At 42.5% G+C, this 21234-nt stretch overlaps 1 protein-coding gene across 3 annotated transcripts in view; it reads left to right on the forward strand.

Annotated features, from left to right (window-relative positions):
- The first annotated feature begins 564 nt into the window (after positions 1-564).
- Positions 565-21234, forward strand: part of NR2C2AP (nuclear receptor 2C2 associated protein) — a 41519-nt gene continuing 20849 nt past the window's right edge. The window contains exons 1-2 of one of the 3 annotated variants that reach the window (XM_073592539.1): positions 565-674; positions 12812-12902. In XM_073592539.1, coding sequence (XP_073448640.1) covers positions 637-674; positions 12812-12902 — 129 coding nt within the window. In that variant the 5' untranslated portion in view covers positions 565-636. Of the gene's footprint in view, positions 680-12811; positions 12903-21234 lie in introns of all 3 variants that reach the window. The other 2 variants (XM_073592529.1, XM_073592544.1) reach the window with 2 other exon arrangements.

Raw genomic sequence — 21234 nt, forward strand, 5'->3', positions numbered from 1 at the left:
TTTTTGTATTGTGAGTAACATCTTCACTTTCGTCATGAGACTAGCATGCAACAAAAAAATGGATAAACGGTCGTCCGAAAATCTGATCGTGTGTACGAGGCTTTACAGATATGCGTCAAAAACAGGGGTGTGTACCATGCCATTGTTTCAATAAAGAGCAATCCTGCTTGCCAAAAAAGGATAAGTATTGTAGCAAAAGTTTTTTTTTTTTTTTTTTTTTAAATAAACAACGCAATTAATTTTTTGTATTTTTTTTTTTATTTTGGAAACCGGAGTTCTGCTTTAAAAGCTTTTTACTAACACTTTTCTACTCCATTAAAAAAAAAAGTGTTACACGTTGACACTTTCTGTTACTGCTTTCTTCAACCTGCTTCAATCTTATATACAAAGAAATGTGTGTGTACAAATTCAAACACAGACCCGTTTGTTTAGCATTGCTTTAACTCTATGTTATGTGAAATACTTGTGACTTCACTGCCCTCTAATGGTCATATTCAAACATAGCATATCTGATAGAGATGAATAGAAGTGAACTGACCAATGAAACGCCTTTATGTAAATTTTCCTGGACTGGAGGCTTGGAACGCATGGAAGGGTCGCCCTTTACGGCAGCATATTTCCTGTACAAGCGGCAACATGGTGGAGTCTGTGATATGTCCAGGCACTGTGAGCAGGTTAGGTGAATGGTTAGATTTATTTCTAAGTGTAAAGGACAGCACTGCCATGCACTTTGTAATCGTTACATGATTTTTTTTTTTTCGGTATATATATATATATATATATATATATATATTTCCTTTACAACTTTATCTAATGTTGCACTTTTCCCCACCATTTTTGCAAATAGTTATTATTGTTACTGTTAAAGAAAAATATATATTTTTTACATAAATTTATATTTTATTATGTAATTTTTTTATATATATATAATTATTATTTTTTTTTTCTTTCTTTAATTTTTTTTAATAAATACTTTTTTTTTTTTTTTTAAATGCCAAAGCTTTTGCCAGTTTCCTCGCACTTTGAATGACAATTGCGTGGTCATGCAACCCTGTACCCAAACTAAATCTTTAGAATTTTTTTTGAGACAGATAGATCTTTCTCTTGGTGGTATTTAATCGCCTCCCCCCTTTTTTTTTTTTTTTTTTTTTTTTGCCAAGCAAACAAAAAAAAGTTGGAAAAAAAAAACGTTTTTCTTAGTTTCTGTTTTAAAATGTTGTAAATAAGTTTCCTTCACTGATGTGTGCTGATGAGGCGGCACTAATAGGCACTGATTTGTAGGCACTGTTGGGGCTGCACTGATGATCAGTGCCCTGATTATCAGTGTAGATGCCCCCTGTGTGGATTTGCCGGTTATTGGCTTCCCTCTCCTCACGAGCTGTTAGCGTGACGAGAGGAATGCCGATAACTGACAAATCCTAGTTACACTGTGATCAGCTGCGATTGGACACAGCTGGTCGCATGGTAAAGAGCCTCTGTGATTGGCTCTTTACCCCAGTCTGTTATCAGCTGTGTCTGAAGTACACAACGGTCACAGATCACTGCTGATATGCGCCGCAGGGGGTGCGCGGGAAGTGCGATCACAGGAGGACCTCATAGGACGCCCTCTTGGCAGCGTGCGACTGCACTGTAGCCGTTGTTCGGCTATAGCTTGGTCGTGAAGAGGATAAAGACAAGGTGAGATGGCAAAAAAAAAATGCAAGTGGGAGGGGATTTACTCTTTAACCACTTGCCAACAGGGCACTTAGACCCCCTTCCTGCTTAGACCATTTTTCAGCTTTCAGCGCTGTCGCACTTTGAATGACAATTGCGCGGTCGTGCTACACTGTACCCAAACAAGTTTTTTATGCTTTTCTTCACACAAATAGAGCTTTCTTTTGGTGGTATTTAACCACTTGACGACCGCCTCACGCCGATGTACGTCGGCAAAGTGGCACGGACAGGCAAAATCACGTACAGGGTACGTGATTTGCCTTCCGCGGGTGGGGGGTCCGATCGGACCCCCCCCCGGTGCCCGAGGCGGTCGTCTTTTGTCCAGCGGCGATCGGTGATGAGGGGGAGACCATCCGTTCGTGGCCCCCCCCTCGCGATCGCCGCCGGCCAATGAAAACACTCCTTTGCTGCTGTATGCTAAACAGCAGCAAAGGAAGTGATGTCATCTCCCCTCGGGTCGGTATTTTCCGTTCCGGCCCGAGGAGAGAAGACATCTATGTGAGTGCACCAACACACACACACACAGTAGAACATGCCAGGCACACAAAACACCCCGATCCCCCCCCCGATCCCCCCCCAATCACCCCCCCCCCCCCCTGTCACAAACTGACACCAGCAGTTTTTTTTTTTTTTTTTTTGTTTTTTTTTTTCTGATTACTGCATAGTGTCAGTTTGTGACAGTTACAGTGTTGGGACAGTGAGTATTACCCCCCTTTAGGTCTAGGGTACCCCCCTAACCCCCCCTAATAAAGTTTTAACCCCTTGATCACCCCCTGTCACCAGTGTCACTAAGCGATCATTTTTCTGATCGCTGTATTAGTGTCGCTGGTGACGCTAGTTAGTGAGGTAAATATTTAGGTTCGCCGTCAGCGTTTTATAGCGTCAGGGACCCCCATATACTACCTAATAAATGTTTTAACCCCTTGATTGCCCCCTAGTTAACCCTTTCACCACTGATCACCGTATAACCGTTACGGATGACGCTGGTTAGTTTGTTTATTTTTTATAGTGTCAGGGCACCCGCCGTTTATTACCAAATAAAGGTTTAGCCCCCTGATCGCCCGGCGGTGATATGCGTCGCCCCAGGCAGCGTCAGATTAGCGCCAGTACCGCTAACACCCACGCATGCAGCATACGCCTCCCTTAGTGGTATAGTATCTGATCGGATCAATATCTGATCCGATCAGATCTATACTAGCGTCCCCAGCAGTTTAGGGTTCCCAAAAACGCAGTGTTAGCGGGATCAGCCCAGATACCTGCTAGCACCTGCGTTTTGTGCCTCCGCCCAGCCCACCTAAGTGCAGTATCGATCGATCACTGTCACTTACAAAACACTAAACGCATAACTGCAGCGTTCGCAGAGTCAGGCCTGATCCCTGCGATCGCTAACAGTTTTTTTGGTAGCATTTTGGTGAACTGGCAAGCACCAGCCCCAGGCGTCAGGTTAGCGCCAGTACCGCTAACACCCACGCACGCAGCATGCGCCTCCCTTAGTGGTATAGTATCTGAACGGATCAATATCTGATCCGATCAGATCTATACTAGCGTCCCCAGCAGTTTAGGGTTCCCAAAAACGCAGTGTTAGCGGAATCAGCCCAGATACCTGCTAGCACCTGCGTTTTGCCCCTCCGCCCGGCCCAGCCCAGCCCACCCAAGTGCAGTATCGATCGATCACTGACACTTACAAAACACTAAACGCATAACTGCAGCGTTCGCAGAGTCAGGCCTGATCCCTGCGATCGCTAACAGGTTTTTTTGTAGCGTTTTGGTGAACTGGCAAGCACCAGCCCCAGGCAGCGTCAGATTAGCGCCAGTACCGCTAACACCCACGCACGCACCGTACACCTCCCTTAGTGGTATAGTATCTGATCGCATCTTAGCGTCACCAGCAGTTTAGGGTTCCCAAAAACGCAGTGTTAGCGGGATCAGCCCAGATACCTGCTAGCACCTGCGTTTTGCCCCTCCGCCCGGCCCGGCCCAGCCCACCCAAGTGCAGTATCGATCGATCACTGACACTTACAAAACACTAAACGCATAACTGCAGCGTTCGCAGAGTCAGGCCTGATCCCTGCGATCGCTAACGTTTTTTGGTAGCGTTTTGGTGAACTGGCAAGCGCCAGCGGCCTAGTACACCCCGGTCGTAGTCAAACCAGCACTGCAGTAACACTTGGTGACGTGGCGAGTCCCATAAGTGCAGTTGAAGCTGGTGAGGTGACAAGCACAAGTAGTGTCCCGCTGCCACCAAAAAGACAAACACAGGCCCATCGTGCCCATAGTGCCCTTCCTGCTGCATTCGCCAATCCTAATTGGGAACCCACCGCTTCTGCAGCGCCCGTACTTCCCCCATTCACATCCCCAACCAAATGCAGTCGGCTGCATGAGAGGCATTTTTATGTCCTCCCGAGTACCCCTACCCAACGAACCCCCCAAAAAAGATGTCGTGTCTGCAGCAAGCGCGGATATAGGCGTGACACCCGCTATTATTGTCCCTCCTGTCCTGACAATCCTGGTCTTTGCATTGGTGAATGTTTTGAACGCTACCATTCACTAGTTGAGTATTAGCGTAGGGTACAGCATTGCACAGACTAGGCACACTTTCACAGGGTCTCCCAAGATGCCATCGCATTTTGAGAGACCCGAACCTGGAACCGGTTACCGTTATAAAAGTTAGTTACAAAAAAAGTGTAAAAAAAAAAAAAAATATGAAATAAAAAAAAATAGTTGTTGTTTTATTGTTCTCTCTCTCTCTATTCTCTCTCTCTCTATTCTCTCTCTCTATTGTTCTGCTCTTTTTTACTGTATTCTATTCTGCAATGTTTTATTGTTATTGTTATTGTTATTATGTTTTATCATGTTTGTTTTTCAGGTGTGTAATTATTTACACTTTACTGTGCTTTATTGTTAACCATTGTTAACCATTTTTTTGTCTTCAGGTACGCCATTCACGACTTTGAGTGGTTATACCAGAATGATGCCTGCAGGTTTAGGTATCATCTTGGTATCATTCTTTTCAGCCAGCGGTCGGCTTTCATGTAAAAGCAATCCTAGCGGCTAATTAGCCTCTAGACTGCTTTTACAAGCCGTGGGAGGGAATGCCCCCCCCCCCCCCCCCCACCGTCTTCCGTGTTTTTCTCTGGCTCTCCTGTCTCAACAGGGAACCTGAGAATGCAGCCGGTGATTCAGCCAGCTGACCATAGAGCTGATCAGAGACCAGAGTGGCTCCAAACATCTCTATGGCCTAAGAAACCGGAAGCTACGAGTATTTCATGACTTAGATTTCGCCGGATGTAAATAGCGCCATTGGGAAATTGGGGAAGCATTTTATCACACCGATCTTGGTGTGGTCAGATGCTTTGAGGGCAGAGGAGAGATCTAGGGTCTAATAGACCACAATTTTTTCAAAAAAGAGTACCTGTCACTACCTATTGCTATCATAGGGGATATTTACATTCCCCGAGATAACAATAAAAATGATTAAAAAAAAAAATATGAAAGGAACAGTTTAAAAGTAAGATTAAAAAAGCAAAAAAATAATAAAGAAAAAAAAAAAAAAAAAAAAAAACACCCCTGTCGCCCCCTGCTCTCGCGCTAAGGCGAACGCAAGCGGCGGTCTGTCGACAAACATAAACAGCAATTGCACCATGCATGTGAGGTATCACCGCGAAGGCCAGATCGAGTGCAGTAATTTTTCCAGTAGACCTCCTCTGTAAATCTAAAGTGGTAACCTGTAAAGGCTTTTGAAGGCTTTTAAACATGTATTTATTTTGTTGCCACTGCACGTTTGTGCGCAATTTTAAAGCATGTCATGTTTGGTATCCATGTACTCGGCCTAAGATCATCTTTTTTATTTCATCAAACATTTGGGCAATATAGTGTGTTTTAGTGCATTAAAATTAAAAAAAGTGTGTTTTTTCCCCAAAAAATGCGTTTGAAAAATCGCTGCGCAATTACTGTGTGAAAAAAAAAAATGAAACACCCACCATTTTAATCTGTAGGGCATTTGCTTTAAAAAAATATATAATGTTTGGGGGTTCAAAGTAATTTTTTTGCAAAAAAAAAAAACTTTTTCATGTAAACAATAAGTGTCAGAAAGGGCTTTGTCTTCAAGTGGTTAGAAGAGTGGGTGATGTGTGACATAAGCTTCTAAATGTTGTGCATAAAATGCCAGGACAGTTCAAAACCCCCCCAAATGACCCCATTTTGGAAAGTAGACACCCCAAGCTATTTGCTGAGAGGCATGTCGAGTCCATGGAATATTTTATATTGCGACACAAGTTGCGGGAAAGAGACAAATTTTTTTTTTTTTTTTTTTTTTTTTGCACAAAGTTGTCACTAAATGATATATTGCTCAAACATGCCATGGAAATATGTGAAATTACACCCCAAAATACATTCTGCTGCTTCTCCTGAGTACGGGGATACCACATGTGTGAGACTTTTTGGGAGCCTAGCCGCGTACGGGACCCCGAAAACCAAGCACCGCCTTCAGGCTTTCTAAGGGCGTGAATTTTTGATTTCACTCTTCACTGCCTATCACAGTTTCGGAGGCCATGGAATGCCCAGGTGGCACAAAACCCCCCCAAATGACCCCATTTTGGAAAGTAGACACCCCAAGCTATTTGCTGAGAGGTATAGTGAGTATTTTGCAGACCTCACTTTTTGTCACAAAGTTTTGAAAATTGAAAAAAGAAAAAAAAAAAATGTTTTTTCTTGTCTTTCTTCATTTTCAAAAACAAATGAGAGCTGCAAAATACTCACCATGCCTTTCAGCAAATAGCTTGGGGTGTCTACTTTCCAAAATGGGGTCATTTGGGGGGGTTTTGTGCCACCTGGGCATTCCATGGCCTCCGAAACTGTGATATGCAGTAAAGAGTGAAATCAAAAATTTTCACCCTTAGAAATCCTGAAGGCAGTGATTGGTTTTCGGGGTCCAGTACGCGGCTAGGCTCCCAAAAAGTCCCACACATGTGGTATCCCCATACTCAGGAGAAGCAGCTAAATGTATTTTGGGGTGCAATTCCACATATGCCCATGGCCTGTGTGAGCAATATATCATTTAGTGACAACTTTATGAAAAAAAAAAAAAAAAAAAGTGTCACTTTCCCGCAACTTGTGTCAAAATATAAAATATTCCATGGACTCAATATGCCTCTCAGCAAATAGCTTGGGGTGTCTACTTTCCAAAATGGGGTCATTTTGGGGGGTTTTGTGCCACCTGGGCATTCCATGGCCTCCGAAACTGTGATAGGCAGTGAAGAGTGAAAGCAAAAATTTACACCCTTAGAAATCCTGAAGGCGGTGATTGGTTTTCGGGGCCCCGTACGCGGCTAGGCTCCCAAAAAGTCCCACACATGTGGTATCCCCATACTCAGGAGAAGCAGCTAAATGTATTTTGGGGTGCAATTCCACATAGGCCCATGGCCTGTGTGAGCAATATATCATTTAGTGACGACTTTTTGTAAATATTTTTTTTTTTTTTTTTTTTTTGTCATTTTTCAATCACTTGGGACAAAAAAAATAAATATTCAATGGGTTCAACATGCCTCTCAGCAATTTCCTTGGGGTGTCTACTTTCCAAAATGGGGTAATTTGGGGGGGTTTTGTACTGCCCTGCCATTTTAGCACCTCAAGAAATGACATAGGCAGTCATAAACTAAAAGCTGTGTAAATTCCAGAAAATGTACCCTAGTTTGTAGACGCTATAACTTTTGCGCAAACCAATAAATATACGCTTATTGACATTTTTTTTACCAAAGACATGTGGCCGAATACATTTTGGCCTAAATGTATGACTAAAATTTAGTTTATTGGATTTTTTTTATAACAAAAAGTAGAAAATATCATTTTTTTTCAAAATTTTCGGTCTTTTTCCGTTTATAGCGCAAAAAATAAAAACCGCAGAGGTGATCAAATACCATCAAAAGAAAGCTCTATTTGTGGGAAGAAAAGGACGCAAATTTCGTTTGGGTACAGCATTGCATGACCGCGCAATTAGCAGTTAAAGCGACGCAGTGCCAAATTGGAAAAAGACCTCTGGTCCTTAGGCAGCATAATGGTCCGGGGCTCAAGTGGTTAATCACTGCTGCGTTTTTCATTTTTTACCAAAAAAAAAACATTTTGAAAAAAAAAAATGTTTTTTACTTTTTTCTGTTAGTAAATTTTGTAACTAAATAATTTTTCACCTTCACTGATGAGCACTGATAGGCTGAACTGGTGGGCATGGATGAGTTGGCACTGATGAGGCGGCATTGATAGGTGGCACTGATAGGCGGTACTGATGGGCATTGTTGGGTGGCACTGATGGGCATTACTGATGGGCATTGATGGGCAGCACTGATAGGCGGCACTGATTACAAGCACTCACTGGCATCACTAATGGGCACTGATCTCTGCCACTGGTGGGCACTGATTGCTGGCGTTGGTGGGCAATGGTGGGAACTGATTGGTGACACTGTATTTCTATATTGTAATCAGGGCACTGATCATCAGTGCCCTGATTACATTCCTATATGTCCCCCTGCGTGGAGATGCAGCTGATCGGCTCTCTTCACCACACACTCTGTCAGTGTGAGTTGAGAAGAGCCGATTAACGTCATCTCCATGTTTACACGTGACCGGCTGTGATTGGACACAGCCGATCACATGGTTAGAGAGCCACATCCACGCCTCTTTACAGAGATCGGGATTGCCCCGGTTCCATAGCTCGCGAGAGCGGCCATTCTGGGGCGCTGTCATATGACGTCATCCCAGAACGAGAGCCAAATGACGGCGGGGGGGGGGGGGGGGGGCAAGCAGTTAAAGTGTATCTGAACCCAAGAACAAATATTGATAGTATTGCAGCTTGATGGCCCTTTGATGTGGTGGCTGCATTCGTTTTCTTTGTTCATCGTTTTTTTCCACCTGTCATCCTGCCGTTTACACTTCCCGTCCTATTTTGACAACCATACTGAACAGCGTTGACACCCAAAGACAGGGAGTGTGTTGGGACTATAGAACACCTCTCTTCCTCCTTAACAAGGGGAAGTGTTTTGCAGTCCATGAAGGAGAAGCTAATAGGAAAAAATGCTAACTGATAACAGTCTGGAGGCAGATTACAGGAAGTTATTGGTTTGCAAGATTTCTGTCTGGATGAACAGCTATTTATTTTTAATTTTATTTATTTATTTATTTTTTTGCAGTTATCAAACTGCTATAAAAAAAACACATTTAGTGTATTTAACAGACCAAAAGGGAGGAAATTGGCTGCACACCGACGTGATTGACCGACATGATTGAAGCCCATGCAAACAATGACACACACCGCAGTTGCAGTAGCTGGAACAGAGGTGGACTAGTTTCGCACAGCTACACTGTACTTACTCATTCAATATATGGACTTCAATCACAGCCAATTTCTTCCTTCTTTCAGTCTTAGACAACATGGGAGCTAGGGCTTGCACCCGTGTGAGGAGTCTTACATTATTCATTGTGCCTGGATTTTCTTACCTGGAGCAGCAATTTTTCCTTTGCTGTCTACTTCAGTGTTGCACAGGATGCCAGGGTTGGGTCCTAAACGGCAGGAATATTTACTCGCTATTTGGATGTTGGCCCTTTTAAGGAGGGCAGTTTGAAAGTATTTTGAGTACGCAGGAATTCTCACTCATGCAGGGTTCTGGGATAGCTCAGGTATAGAGGAGAGGATTGACTTTCAGTAATCTCCAGATTGCTATTAGGGACCTGGAATTTCAGAGGCTCAAAGAGTTTTTTGGATGGGAAGAACCTCCAAACCCTGATTACAGGGACTTTGTTCCTGAAGGAGTTAGCGTCCAGAAAAGGAAGAGGAAAGGGTCAGCACCTGGCTGTGGGAGAGTGTGCTGGATACACCTTAGCAGGGTGACCTAAGCTTGGGATTGAGCCTCTTTGAGACTTCTGGAGCAGACAAGAAACCCCCAAAACCTCAGTGTGGAACTGGTATGGTGGTGAAGCTCCATTATCTTGACTTGTGCCATTGAACCATGGACTGTTGCCTGTTCTTTTTGCAAAAGTAAGCTATTTTGTCTTTAGACTGTTTGCATTTTCAAATAGGGACTCACTTTTTTTTTTACAAGCGGCTGACGTGATCCTGAGCAGCCATATGAAACTGTACATACTAAGGACTATGTCAGATGGGAGATTTATTTCCAGATTTCTTTCCACTAATTAAATCGGTGTTAATTTCTATGGAAAGCGCTAACTTGCTAATTTTAATGTGATTTGTAGCTCAGATGCTTAGCAATTGACTTTCTGATGCCTTTAGCAGCTTTGTATTTAACCTCTATGGCTTTGTTAGACATCGTTGAAGGAGAGTAATTCGTATCAGCTAATATAATGATGTAGGATTCCTAGCAACATCAGCATTGTTGTGGCAAGGAGTCACTGCTACAACATTACCTGTATAAAGGCTGCCATCGTTGTTCTGAGAATATAAGTTATGGTGACCATACATTATACGAAAAACCGTCCGAAATTTGGTCATTTAGACAATTTGTTAGTTTATCGGCCAGTTAATGGGCACAAAATTGATAATCGTTGGTCGTTTTTGAGCTGAAAAAACGAAGGACAAGTTTGGAAATTTTCTGCCGAATGAACGATAAATTGAAAGGTTAATGTGTTTCCTGTCCGAACTGTTTGCACTAGGTATATGTAAAAAAAAATGAACAAAAAATGGATTCATTTATGTCCACTGAACGATTTATCGGTCATTACATGATAGGACTATAGTATCGTGTGCTCTCACGACCGAATGTTCGTTTTTTCAAAAAGGGTTTTAGCCGATTTTTCATATAGTGTATGGCCAGCATTATTATTCTTTCATGCAATATAACTGCGTACTGACATTTTATAGGTAAAGTTCATCCAGGGAAAATCTGATTGCCTCTCAGGGGGATCCGGAAGGAATTTTTTCCCCTGCTGTAGCAAATTGGAGCATGCTTTGCTGTTGGTTTTTTTTTTTGCCTTCCTCTGGATCAACTGTGGGTGTAGGTTTGTGTATATGGGATTATATTTTTTTTTTTGGTTGAACTTGATGGACTTGTGTCTTTTTTTCAACCTAACTATATACCTATGTATGCTTATCTAGTTGTTTCAGCATTTACTGGTTGGCATTGATTTAAAGAAGAATTCTAGATATGGTATATTATACATAGTTACATTGGTCCAGCTTGGATCAATAGAGCTATGTATATGCATACCTGGCTGATGCCCCTGGAAGCTTAAAATTGCTAGAAACTAGGTACTCTAGTGATTTCAACTTGCTTCTTGTTCCTGCAGCTGCCCTTCTGCATTGTGAACAAAGAAGGTTGGCTGCTTGGCATGGGCGCCATTCAGAAAATGCTTTGCAATGATTGAACGTGGTGGAGAGGTGGGGTTTACCACCCCACCTCTCCACCGCGTTCAATCACTGTACTGTATAAAAATATTATACACGTTCAATCACTGTACTGTATAAAAATATCCATACTTGGAACAAAGCGTGTATTTGCAGCAACCCAGAGCACCTAGTGTGATTTCTGTTTGCTCTGTCATTCCTCTGCTATCGGCATGATTTACGTCTGACAGTCTACTCCTACTACTATACCAACACCACAGAATCCTGTGGATGCCCCACCTTCTCCTCAGCATACATCAGTTAATTGTTGGCCTCAGCTGTGTATGTTTCCCTATGAGACTGTGTAGAGGGGGAAGTGTCTATTCCGTCCACTCTGGTCTCAGATTACACTGAGCTCTCCTCACTGTGCAGTGTGTGACATCAGATTCACACCCCCGCCTCCAGGAGCTCAGAAATGTTGTAATTGGGGGTAGTAAAATGAAAGTCAGCAGCTATAAAAACTGACAGACACTCCCCTATCCCAGGATCCAGCGATATGCTCACTCAAGCCCTTTTCCCCACCCATCTTTCGTCCCTGGAGCTGGCATGGTAACTGTGGGCACCCGGCTGTGACAGCTTGCAACTGCACAGTCGGGTGCCCACTGCGCATGCATGAGCCGTGCTGTGCATTGTGAATGATCCTGCCGTGTTCTTGGACCTGTGACGTGTCAGAAGACTGCAGGTGGAGAGTGGTGGTGTAAGAGAACCTCCGCTCGAAGACCAGGTACCCACCCCACCCGCTTTCAAAAAAAGCTGCCATTTCTGACAGAGGAGGTGGAAAGGAGTCAAGTCCCTAAAGCGGAACTTACCTTTTTGGGTGAAGCGCCGATTTAACTTGGTAGGTATGGTAAAAGTGTCATTATGCAAGAATACCCCATCATCTGCCAGCAAAAATATATATATTTTTTGCCATTCATGTGATAGGGGAAAACTTGCTTTGTAAAGAATACCCACATTTACTAAGCTAAGTGAAAATGCCCTTGCAAATGAACAGCTTATTTGTCTTTTGTAGCGCTTGCAGTCCTGTGCTGTTCTGCCTAGCAAGCTTTTGTTTTCTGTTGAACTCCAGCAGATATCTCTGCAGCTTGGCACAGGTTCATGATCCTGTGCTCTATCTGCTTTTTTATCCTATTTTACTTTTATGGTCTTCTTTTGCAGTCATCATAGGGGTCAGTGAACCCTTCTTTCATGTCATACCCTGCTGCTCTCCTATAGAACGCATAAGCCAAAGGTTTGTATGCACCAGCCTTTAGAATCTTAATGCATGGTCACTTTTTTGATTTATGTAGAAGTTTAGCTCAGGAGGTTTCGTCAGTTTTGGAGCACTGTTGTGATTTGAGATCAGTCTTTTGTGCATGGTTCGCTTTGAGTGTTGGAAGCTTGGATCAATGAACCACAATAAGAAGAAATCGCCAGCCAGATTGTGGAAGCAGCTTGTTGAGCTTCTGGCTCATTAATATTCATATATGTAAAAAAAATGCTGGTCATACAGATGAATTTATAACTGTTTTCAAAATGTTCAGTCTGTGTTCACTTTCTATTGACCAAAGGACAATGTACAGTGAGTATCATAAGACCACCTGTTAGAACAGATGGTATCCAGACCTCAGTTGATAATCATTTATAAATATGGCTTCTTGGATGAAAAGGATAATTAATACATTGTGTGTGTCTGGTCACTTTTCTGCTCACTGTTAATCTCTGTAATTGCAGGGTGAGTTCAGTACTCCAGAGAGATGTCAAGCAGTTTGGCAAACAGTTTCTTTTTGACCACAGAGATGAGACGTGTTGGAACTCTGATCAGGTACAGTCATGGTAACCTTTGCTCTGGCAGGTGTTTTACTATTAGATATTATATAGCCATAAGATGGCTCCTATGATAAAATATTGGAGGTTGTGCATTTATCAACATCACTTGTAAGGGCTGCAATAGTGTAATTTCAGAAAGCACACAGTTATTGTAAGGTTATAATTAAAGCTAAACTCTGGGGAAAAAATAACGTTTTTCTTTTATTACTTGTCAAGTTGCTATGATACATTGTGTTTCGTAATTACTGTTTTAAACAGTTTCTACAACCACCGTTTACCAGCTCATCACTGTCATTTTAACAGCTGGGAATTGCCAGTAAGAACGTCTAGGTAGAGGTACAGGGCATGCTACATAAGCCCTGTGTGTGCTGAAATTTTTTGGGGCCTGTGTAGCACACCTAAGTTCCGCAACTGGTTAATATGTTCATGGTTTGCTTTGATCTAATACCACCATTAGACTCTGCTGAGTTTTTTGGTGGGTGGGGGGAGAGAATGGTTGATATATAATAGTTTTTGTATACATGCCACCCTGGCATAATAAGAAGTGTCAGACCTGACTACTTTAGGGCATCTTGCACACAGTACTCATGTTTGAGCATCAGCATTTCTGGACGTAATTTCAGGTGTTTGTGTTGCACGTATTCGCGCATACAATACATCCTTATGGCAAAATCTATGAAAATTCAAAATATTTATGGACATACACTATGTGCACAATTATTAGGCAAGTGAGTATTTTGACCAAATCATTTTTATGCATATTGTCCAATTTCAAGCTGACCTGAATGCTTTTTGGATTTAAGAATACCAGTTGCTGTGTATTTGTGTAATTATGGAGGGTGTGGCCTAGGGGGATCAACACCCTATATCAAGTTGTACATAACTAGGCAGCTTCTTTTCCTTAGGCAAAATAGGCCATTTAATTAACTCTGAAAAGTCAAAACCTGTAGAAAGTCTTTCAGAGGGATGCAGCATTCTTGAAATTGCTAATATACTGGGGTGTGATCATAGAACCATCAGACGTTTTGTTACAAATAGTCAACAGGGTCGCAAGAAACGCGTTGAGAGAAAAAAGATGCAAATCAACTGACAAAGATAGGAAAAGAACCAAACAAGAAGCTACCAAGAACCCATTATCCTCCAGTGCTGTCATATTCCAGAACTGCGACCTCTACCTGGAGTGCCCAGAAGTACAAGGTGTTCAGTGCTCAGAGACATGGCCAAGGTAAGGGAGGCTAAAGTCCAACCACCACTGAACAAGACACATAAGTTGAAATGTCAAGACTGGGCCAAGAAATCTCTGAAGACAGATGTTTTTTTAAAGGTTTAATGAACTGATAAGATGAGTGATTCCTAGATGGACCAGATGGATGACCCGTTGGCAGGATCGGTTATGGGCACAGAGCTCCACTTCCACTGCCAGCAAGGTGTAGGTGGGGTACTGGTATGGGCTGGTTTTAAAGATGCTCTAACTGGACCTTTCCAGGTTGAAGATAGACTCAAAATCAACCCCTAAACCTACTGCCAGTTTTTAGAAGATTTTCTTCAAGCAATGGTACAGGAAAATGTCTGCATCTTTCAAGAAGACCATGATATTTATGCAGGACATCAAAGTACTCCACTGTGTGGCTAGCCAGTAAAGGCCTTTAAAGATAAAAAAAAATAATGATATAACCCTCTTCCTCACCTGACCTAGACCCGATTTAGAACTTTCTAGGGCACTTTTTCTCTTTTTTTCTCTACCTATTTCTACTCTTCATCATCCCTGCCCCTTTCTAACATACGTCCCTATCTATACCCACATAGTGCACTTGTGGGAACTCAGCCCTTGTTCTTTTTTTTTAATTGCTAAGGAAACACTAGAAGTCCAGGTAAAATATCCCCCAAAGTCTCTTGTTATGTTAAGTGTAATTTTACCATCCATGGCATATCTTGTTAGTTTGAAAATGTGACACGGTGCCTTACAATTGCATTTTACACATAGCTCACTCTCTCTGGACTTGCTGTACCCCCTCTTTTCTTTAACCACTTCCCGACTGGCTCACGCCAATATACGTCGGCAGAATGGCATGGCTGTGCAAAACAACGTATGGGTACATTGTTCCCTTTAGGAGCCCCGACGCACGTGGCCACCCGCGATCACGTGCACAAGAGCCAGCACGGGGATTTGTGTGTGTAAATGCACAAATCCCTGTTCTGTCAGGGGAGACGAGGCATATCGTTTGTTCCTAGTAAGTAGGAACAGCGATATGTCTCCTCCCCCAGTCAGTCCTATCCCCATACAATTAGAAACACTAACTAAGGAACACATTTAACCCCTTGATCACCCCCTGGTGTTAATTCCTTTCCCTACCAGTGACGTTTACGCAGTAATCAGTGCATTTTTATAGCACTGATCACTGTATAAATGTCAGTGGTCCCAAAAATGTGTCAGAAGTGTCCGATCTGTCCGCCGCAATGTCGCAGTATCGCTAAAAATCGCAGATCACCGCCATTACTAGTAAAAAAAAAAACGCCATAATTCTTTCCTATAGTTTGTAGGGGTGCAACGGATCGTCACCGATCCGTGATCCGAACGGTTCAACCTGTTCGGATCGGCACACATGCGCTCCGTGGAGCGCGCCGCTGCCTCGGCCTTAGGTAAGGCCGCGGCTTCGGCCTAGCTCTGGAGCGGCGGCCATCTTGGTACACCCAGGGGCTGTTCACCACGTGATCGCTCCGTCAAAGGACATCATGTCATGACGCCGGTTCCTCTCTCCCCTTTGTGTACTGATCTGTACAGTGGAGGGGAGAGATCGCATGGCAGCAGCGCTGTGGGCAGGATCTGTAGTGTCCACAGCGCTGCTCTGTGAAATTGCAGTCACATCCATGGATCCATCAATCCATGCTCAGCCATCCCGCCATACTCTGCCATACCCTGCTAATACCCTGCCATTACTCTGCCAATACCCTGCCAATACTTTGCCAATACTCTTCCAATACCCTGCCTATACCCTGCAATACTCTGCCATACCCTGCCAATAGGGAGATTGTGGATATTATTACAGTGGGGCAGATTGTAGATATTACAGTGGGGGAGATTTTTGTTTGTTGTTGATCCGAACCGTGACTCCTGATCCGAGGAACAATCCGAACCGTGAGTTTTCTTTTTTTCTTTTTTCTTTCCAAAAATATGTAGAATATACATTGACTTAAACTGATGAAGAAATTTGTTTTTTAAAAACATTTTTGGGGATATTTATTATAGCAAAAACTAAAAAATATTGTTTTTTTATTTTTTAAATTGTTGCTCTTTTTTTGTTTTATAGCGCAAAAAATAAAAAATGCAGAGATGATCAAATACCACCAAGAGAAAGCTGTTTGTGGGAAAAAAAGGACGCAAATTTTGTATGGGTACAGCATCGCACAACCGCCCAATTGTCGGTTAAAGCGACGCAGTGCCAAATTGTAAAAAGTGCTCTGGTCAGAAAGGGGGTAAAACCTTCTGGGTCTGAAGCGGTTAAAAAGAACAGAATTTTTTTTAAAAAATCACTATACTTAGGGCACTTTCACAGCGCCCGGGTGTCGGTGGTAAAGCGCCACTATTTTTAGCCGCGCTTTTCGGCCGCTAGCTAGGCGCTTTTAACCCCCGCTAATGTACGTAAAAGGGTTAAAAGCGCCCCCAAAGCACTGCTACCCGTTGATTTCAATGGGCAAGGGCGCTTTAAGAGCGGTGTATACATTGCTCCTAAAGCGCCTCAAAGAAGCTGCTTGCAGGACTTTGAGTGTCCTGCCAGTGCACCGCTTCCGTGTGAAAGCAGTAGGGCTTTCACACTGGAGTGAGAGGAGAGGTGCTTTGCAGGCGATATTTTTAACGCTGTAGCGCCTGTAAAGCGCCTCAGTGTGAAAGGGGTCTTAGAGAAAGTGCTTAAAGTAAAACTAAAGGCAAAACTTTTTTGGTTTTGGATAGAGTGGAGAGGGATTAGAACCCGTCAGTTTTTATTTACCCTCTCCATTTGTCCTGTTTTACCATTATCTTTAAAAGTGAAAGTAAAAGAAAATGTCAATTTTTGGCCTGTCCCCAGAAAAGTAATCAAGGGAAAATCGTCCAATGGGGACACTAGTTCTGGTGACCTGTGGTTCCCAGTGGGATTCCCTTAATTTGCAGGGATTTCATCTCACTTCCTGTTTGGCTATGGGACAGGAAGTGAAGGGAAATCTCCCCAATGGAAGACATATGGCAAAAAATAAACTGACCGGGGTTATAACTCTCTATTACCGGATCCAAAATGGCGGGAAAAAAAAGTCTTGTCTATAGTACTATTTTAACCGCTTGCTGAATGTATATATATGGTGGCAAGGCGGCTCTCCGGTGCAGACAACGCACCTGTACGTGATTCTGCACTTCCGAGTCTGGTTCGAGCACACGTGCTGCCAGCAACCCACTCCCGCTGTGATTGGACACAGTGGGAGCCAATCAATGGGACCCGCCGATCGTTCGGGAGAGCAACAGAACGGCAGTTTGCCCATATAAACAAGGCAGATCGCCTTTCTGTGAGAAGGGAAGGTAGTGATCCTGTGTTTCTGCTAAGCAGAAACACGGATCTTTGCCTTCTCACAGTACAAGCACATCCCCCACCATTAGTAAGCACTCCCTAGGAACATATTTAACCCTTTGATCGCCCCAGATGTTAACCCCTTCCCTGCCAGTGTCATTAGTACACTGACAGTGCATATTTTTAGCACTGATCACTGTATTCGTGTCTCTGGTCCCCAAAAGAGTCACTTAGTGTCCGATTTGTCTGCGGCAATGTCACAGTCCTGCTGTAAGTCACTGATTGCCGCCATTACTATTAAAAATAAATATATAAAAATTCCATAAATATATCCCATAGTTTGTAGATGCTCTAACTTTTGTGCAAACCAATCAATATAGGCTTATTGGGATTTTTTTTTTACCAAAAATATGTAGCAGAATACATTTTGGCCTAAATTGACATGTCATGCTTTAAAATTGCACACGCTTATGGAATAGCGACAAACTATGGTACTTAAAAATCTCCATAGGTGACGCCTTAAATGCCTTTACAGATTACCTGTTTAGAGTTAGGGGATCTAGCGATAAAATTATTGTTCTCGCTCTAAAGCTCGCAGCGATGCCTCCCGTTTGGTTCGAATACCGTTTACATATGCATGCACGACTTACATATGCGTTCACTTCTGTGCCCGAGCATGGAGGGATGGGGGCACGTTACATTTTTATTATTAATTTTAATTTGTATTTCTTTTATTTTTACACTGTCCCTTTAATTATTTTTTTTCCCATTACAAGGAGTGTAAACATTCCTTGTAATAGAAATAAGGATGACTGATCCTCTTTATGGAGAGATCTGGGGTCAAAAAGACCCCACATTTCTTTATCTTTTAAAAGCAAAAGATTGGCCAATCAATGGGACCTTTCACTTAAAAAAAAAAAATATATATATATATATATATATATATATATATATATATATATATATATATATTTTTTCCAGCCTAGACTAGAAGTGACATCACCCCAATCCTCCGAGGCCATAGACCACACCATCAGATCGTTTCTTGGGCGAACTGGTGGAAATGGTAAGCCTGAGAAACAGCGGTGGGGGGGAACATCCCCTCCGGCTGCTTCGGAAACTGTTCCAGCAGCTCATGAGTTGCTTGGACCAGCTTCATGAGAAAGCCAGCCATCTGCTGAAAAAAACGGCACTGGGATTATGGTTGATTTCTTTAGCTATAAATCTGGTAAACCACTTGCAGGCCACAACATTTTTAATAGAATATATATATATATATATATATCACACAAATTGCAGTCGGCAAGTGGTTAAAGGGTATATAGCAAATAAAGAAATTAAATATATAGCATATACAATTGCCACACAGGTCATATTGTAATTTAATGTTGTTAAAAGTTATATCTCCTTTTCAATCTGCAGCTCTGTAATTTTCTGTAAAATTCAGTGCAATATAGCAACCTGGGGTTGTTCTGTTCACAAATAGTGTACAGCACTTCCTCAGAAATTTTATTTTCTGCATGTGTGATTAGTTCACTTATTTTCCCAGAAGTCTACACTAGAGGTCGACCGATATGGGTTTTTCTCACGCCGATGCCGATATTTAGAAATCGCGGTGGCCGATATATGATGCCAATTTTTTTGAGCCGATATGTTAGTTCGATTATTTATTTATTTTTCCTTCATCTCATAAAATCTAACAGTTAGACCCCTTTCACAATGGGGCGTTTTTCAGGCACTTTTAGGCTAAAAATAGCGCCTGTAAAGTGCCTGCAAAATGGCTCCCCCGCAGTCTCAGTGTGAAAGCTCGAGTGCTTTCACACTGAGGCTATGCGCTGGCAGGATGTAAAAAAAAGTCCTGCAAGCAGCATCTTTGGAGCGGTGTATACCGCTGCTCCACCACTCCTGCCCATTGAAATGAATGTGCACCGCTGCCGAAGCGCCTGCAAAGCGTTTCGGCAGCGATGCTTCACGGGCGCATTAGCGCATTAGCTGGGTTATAAGCGCCCCGCTAACAGCCAAATAGCGCCGCTAAAATGACCGTAAAGCGCCGCTAAAACTAGCAGTGTTTTACCGTCAACGCATGCCCGCTCCGAGTGTGAAAGCAACCTTAAGTAATAGGTGATACAGAAAATTTTTTACATTTTAAACATTTATTAAACAAAACAAACCTCCAATCAGTTCACTTGTATGTATGATTTAGATTTAAAAAAAAACTATATCTTGAATATTAAATACACAAAAACAGGTAATCAAAACTTTTGGACGAAAAAAAGTGGGCTAACTTTACTGCTTAGTTTTTTTTTTTTTTTCAATTCATTAGTGTATTTTTTAAAAAAAAATTGCATTTGAAAGACCGCTGCGCAAATACCGTGTGACATAAAATATTGCAACAACCGCTATTTTAACCACTTACCGACCGGCTCCTGTACATATACGTTGGCACTTTGAAGATGGATATCTCGGTAACGGCAGCAGCTGCTGCCACAACCAAGGTATCCATCTTTAGGGCCGGTGGTTCTGTACACGATAATGGTGGTCTCTGCAGCGGGTTCGCCGCGAGATCACCGTTATCGGTGGCGGGAGAGGTACCACCCCCCTTCCGCCACTCTCCCGCGCCCTCCCCGCTTACCGGAGCCATCGGTAGCGGCAGAGGCGATCGGACCTTTCTGTGCCTGAGTATGGAGACGAGTGAGGCTAAGATGGCCGCCATCCGTCTCCATACCATTGGACGACTGAAGCGACGTCATTACGTCAGCTCCGCCCACTTTTTTTTTTTTTTTTTTTTTCATATTAAAGAGGACTTGCCATGCTTTTTTCTATTACAAGGGATGTTTACATTCCTTGTAATAGGAATAAAAGTGATCCAAATTTAAAAAAAAAAAAACGGTGCAAAAATAAATATAATAAAGTAAAATTAATAAGAAAAAAAAAATTTGTTTAAAGCGCCCTATCCCGACGAGCTCGCACGCAGAAGCGAACGCATACGTGAGTAGCGCCCGCATATGAAAACGGTGGTCAAACCACACATGTGAGGTATCGCCGCGACCGGTAGAGCGAGAGCAATAATTCTCGCCCTAGACCTCCTCTGTAACGCAAAACATGCAACCAGTAGAATTTTTTAAACGTCGCCTATGGAGATTTTTAAAGGTAAAAGTTTGACGCCGTTCCACGAGTGGGCGCAATTTTGAAGCGTGACATGTTGGGTATGAATTTACTTGGCGTAACATTATATTTCACAATATAAAAAAAAATAGGCTAACTTTTGTCTTATTTTTTTATTCAAAAAAGTGATTTTTTTCCAAAAAAAGTGCGCTTATAAGACCGCTGCGCAAATATGGTGCAAAAAAAATTATTTCAATAAACACCTAAAATCCAAAACGAGGCTAGTCCTTAAGTGGTTAATCCCTTCGGTCTCTGCTAAAAAAAATATATATATATATATATATAATGTTTGGGGGTTCTAAGTGATTTTCTAGCAGAAAATACAGGATTTTTACTTGTAAGCAACAAGTGTCAGAAAAGATTTAGTCTTTAAATGGTTAAACTGAGATCTCCTAGACATGGTTGATAAGTGTAAACATTGTAACTTTTTAGCTTCTTTTATCAGACTTGGCAGGCTGCCCAGAGAGGAGAAATGTCTCCACAGAAGACTTCAGGCAACTTGCATTGACTTCTATTACAGAAGTCATTTGCAAGTCGCGCTGAAGGTATAATCGGCCTTTTTTATCAGCACAATCGGCCGATGCCGATTAATTAAAAACTGGCAAATATCGGCAGATATATTGGTCG

This window comes from Aquarana catesbeiana, linkage group LG01 (genome assembly GCF_042186555.1).
Source record: "Aquarana catesbeiana isolate 2022-GZ linkage group LG01, ASM4218655v1, whole genome shotgun sequence".
In the NCBI taxonomy this organism is placed as follows: domain Eukaryota; kingdom Metazoa; phylum Chordata; class Amphibia; order Anura; family Ranidae; genus Aquarana; species Aquarana catesbeiana.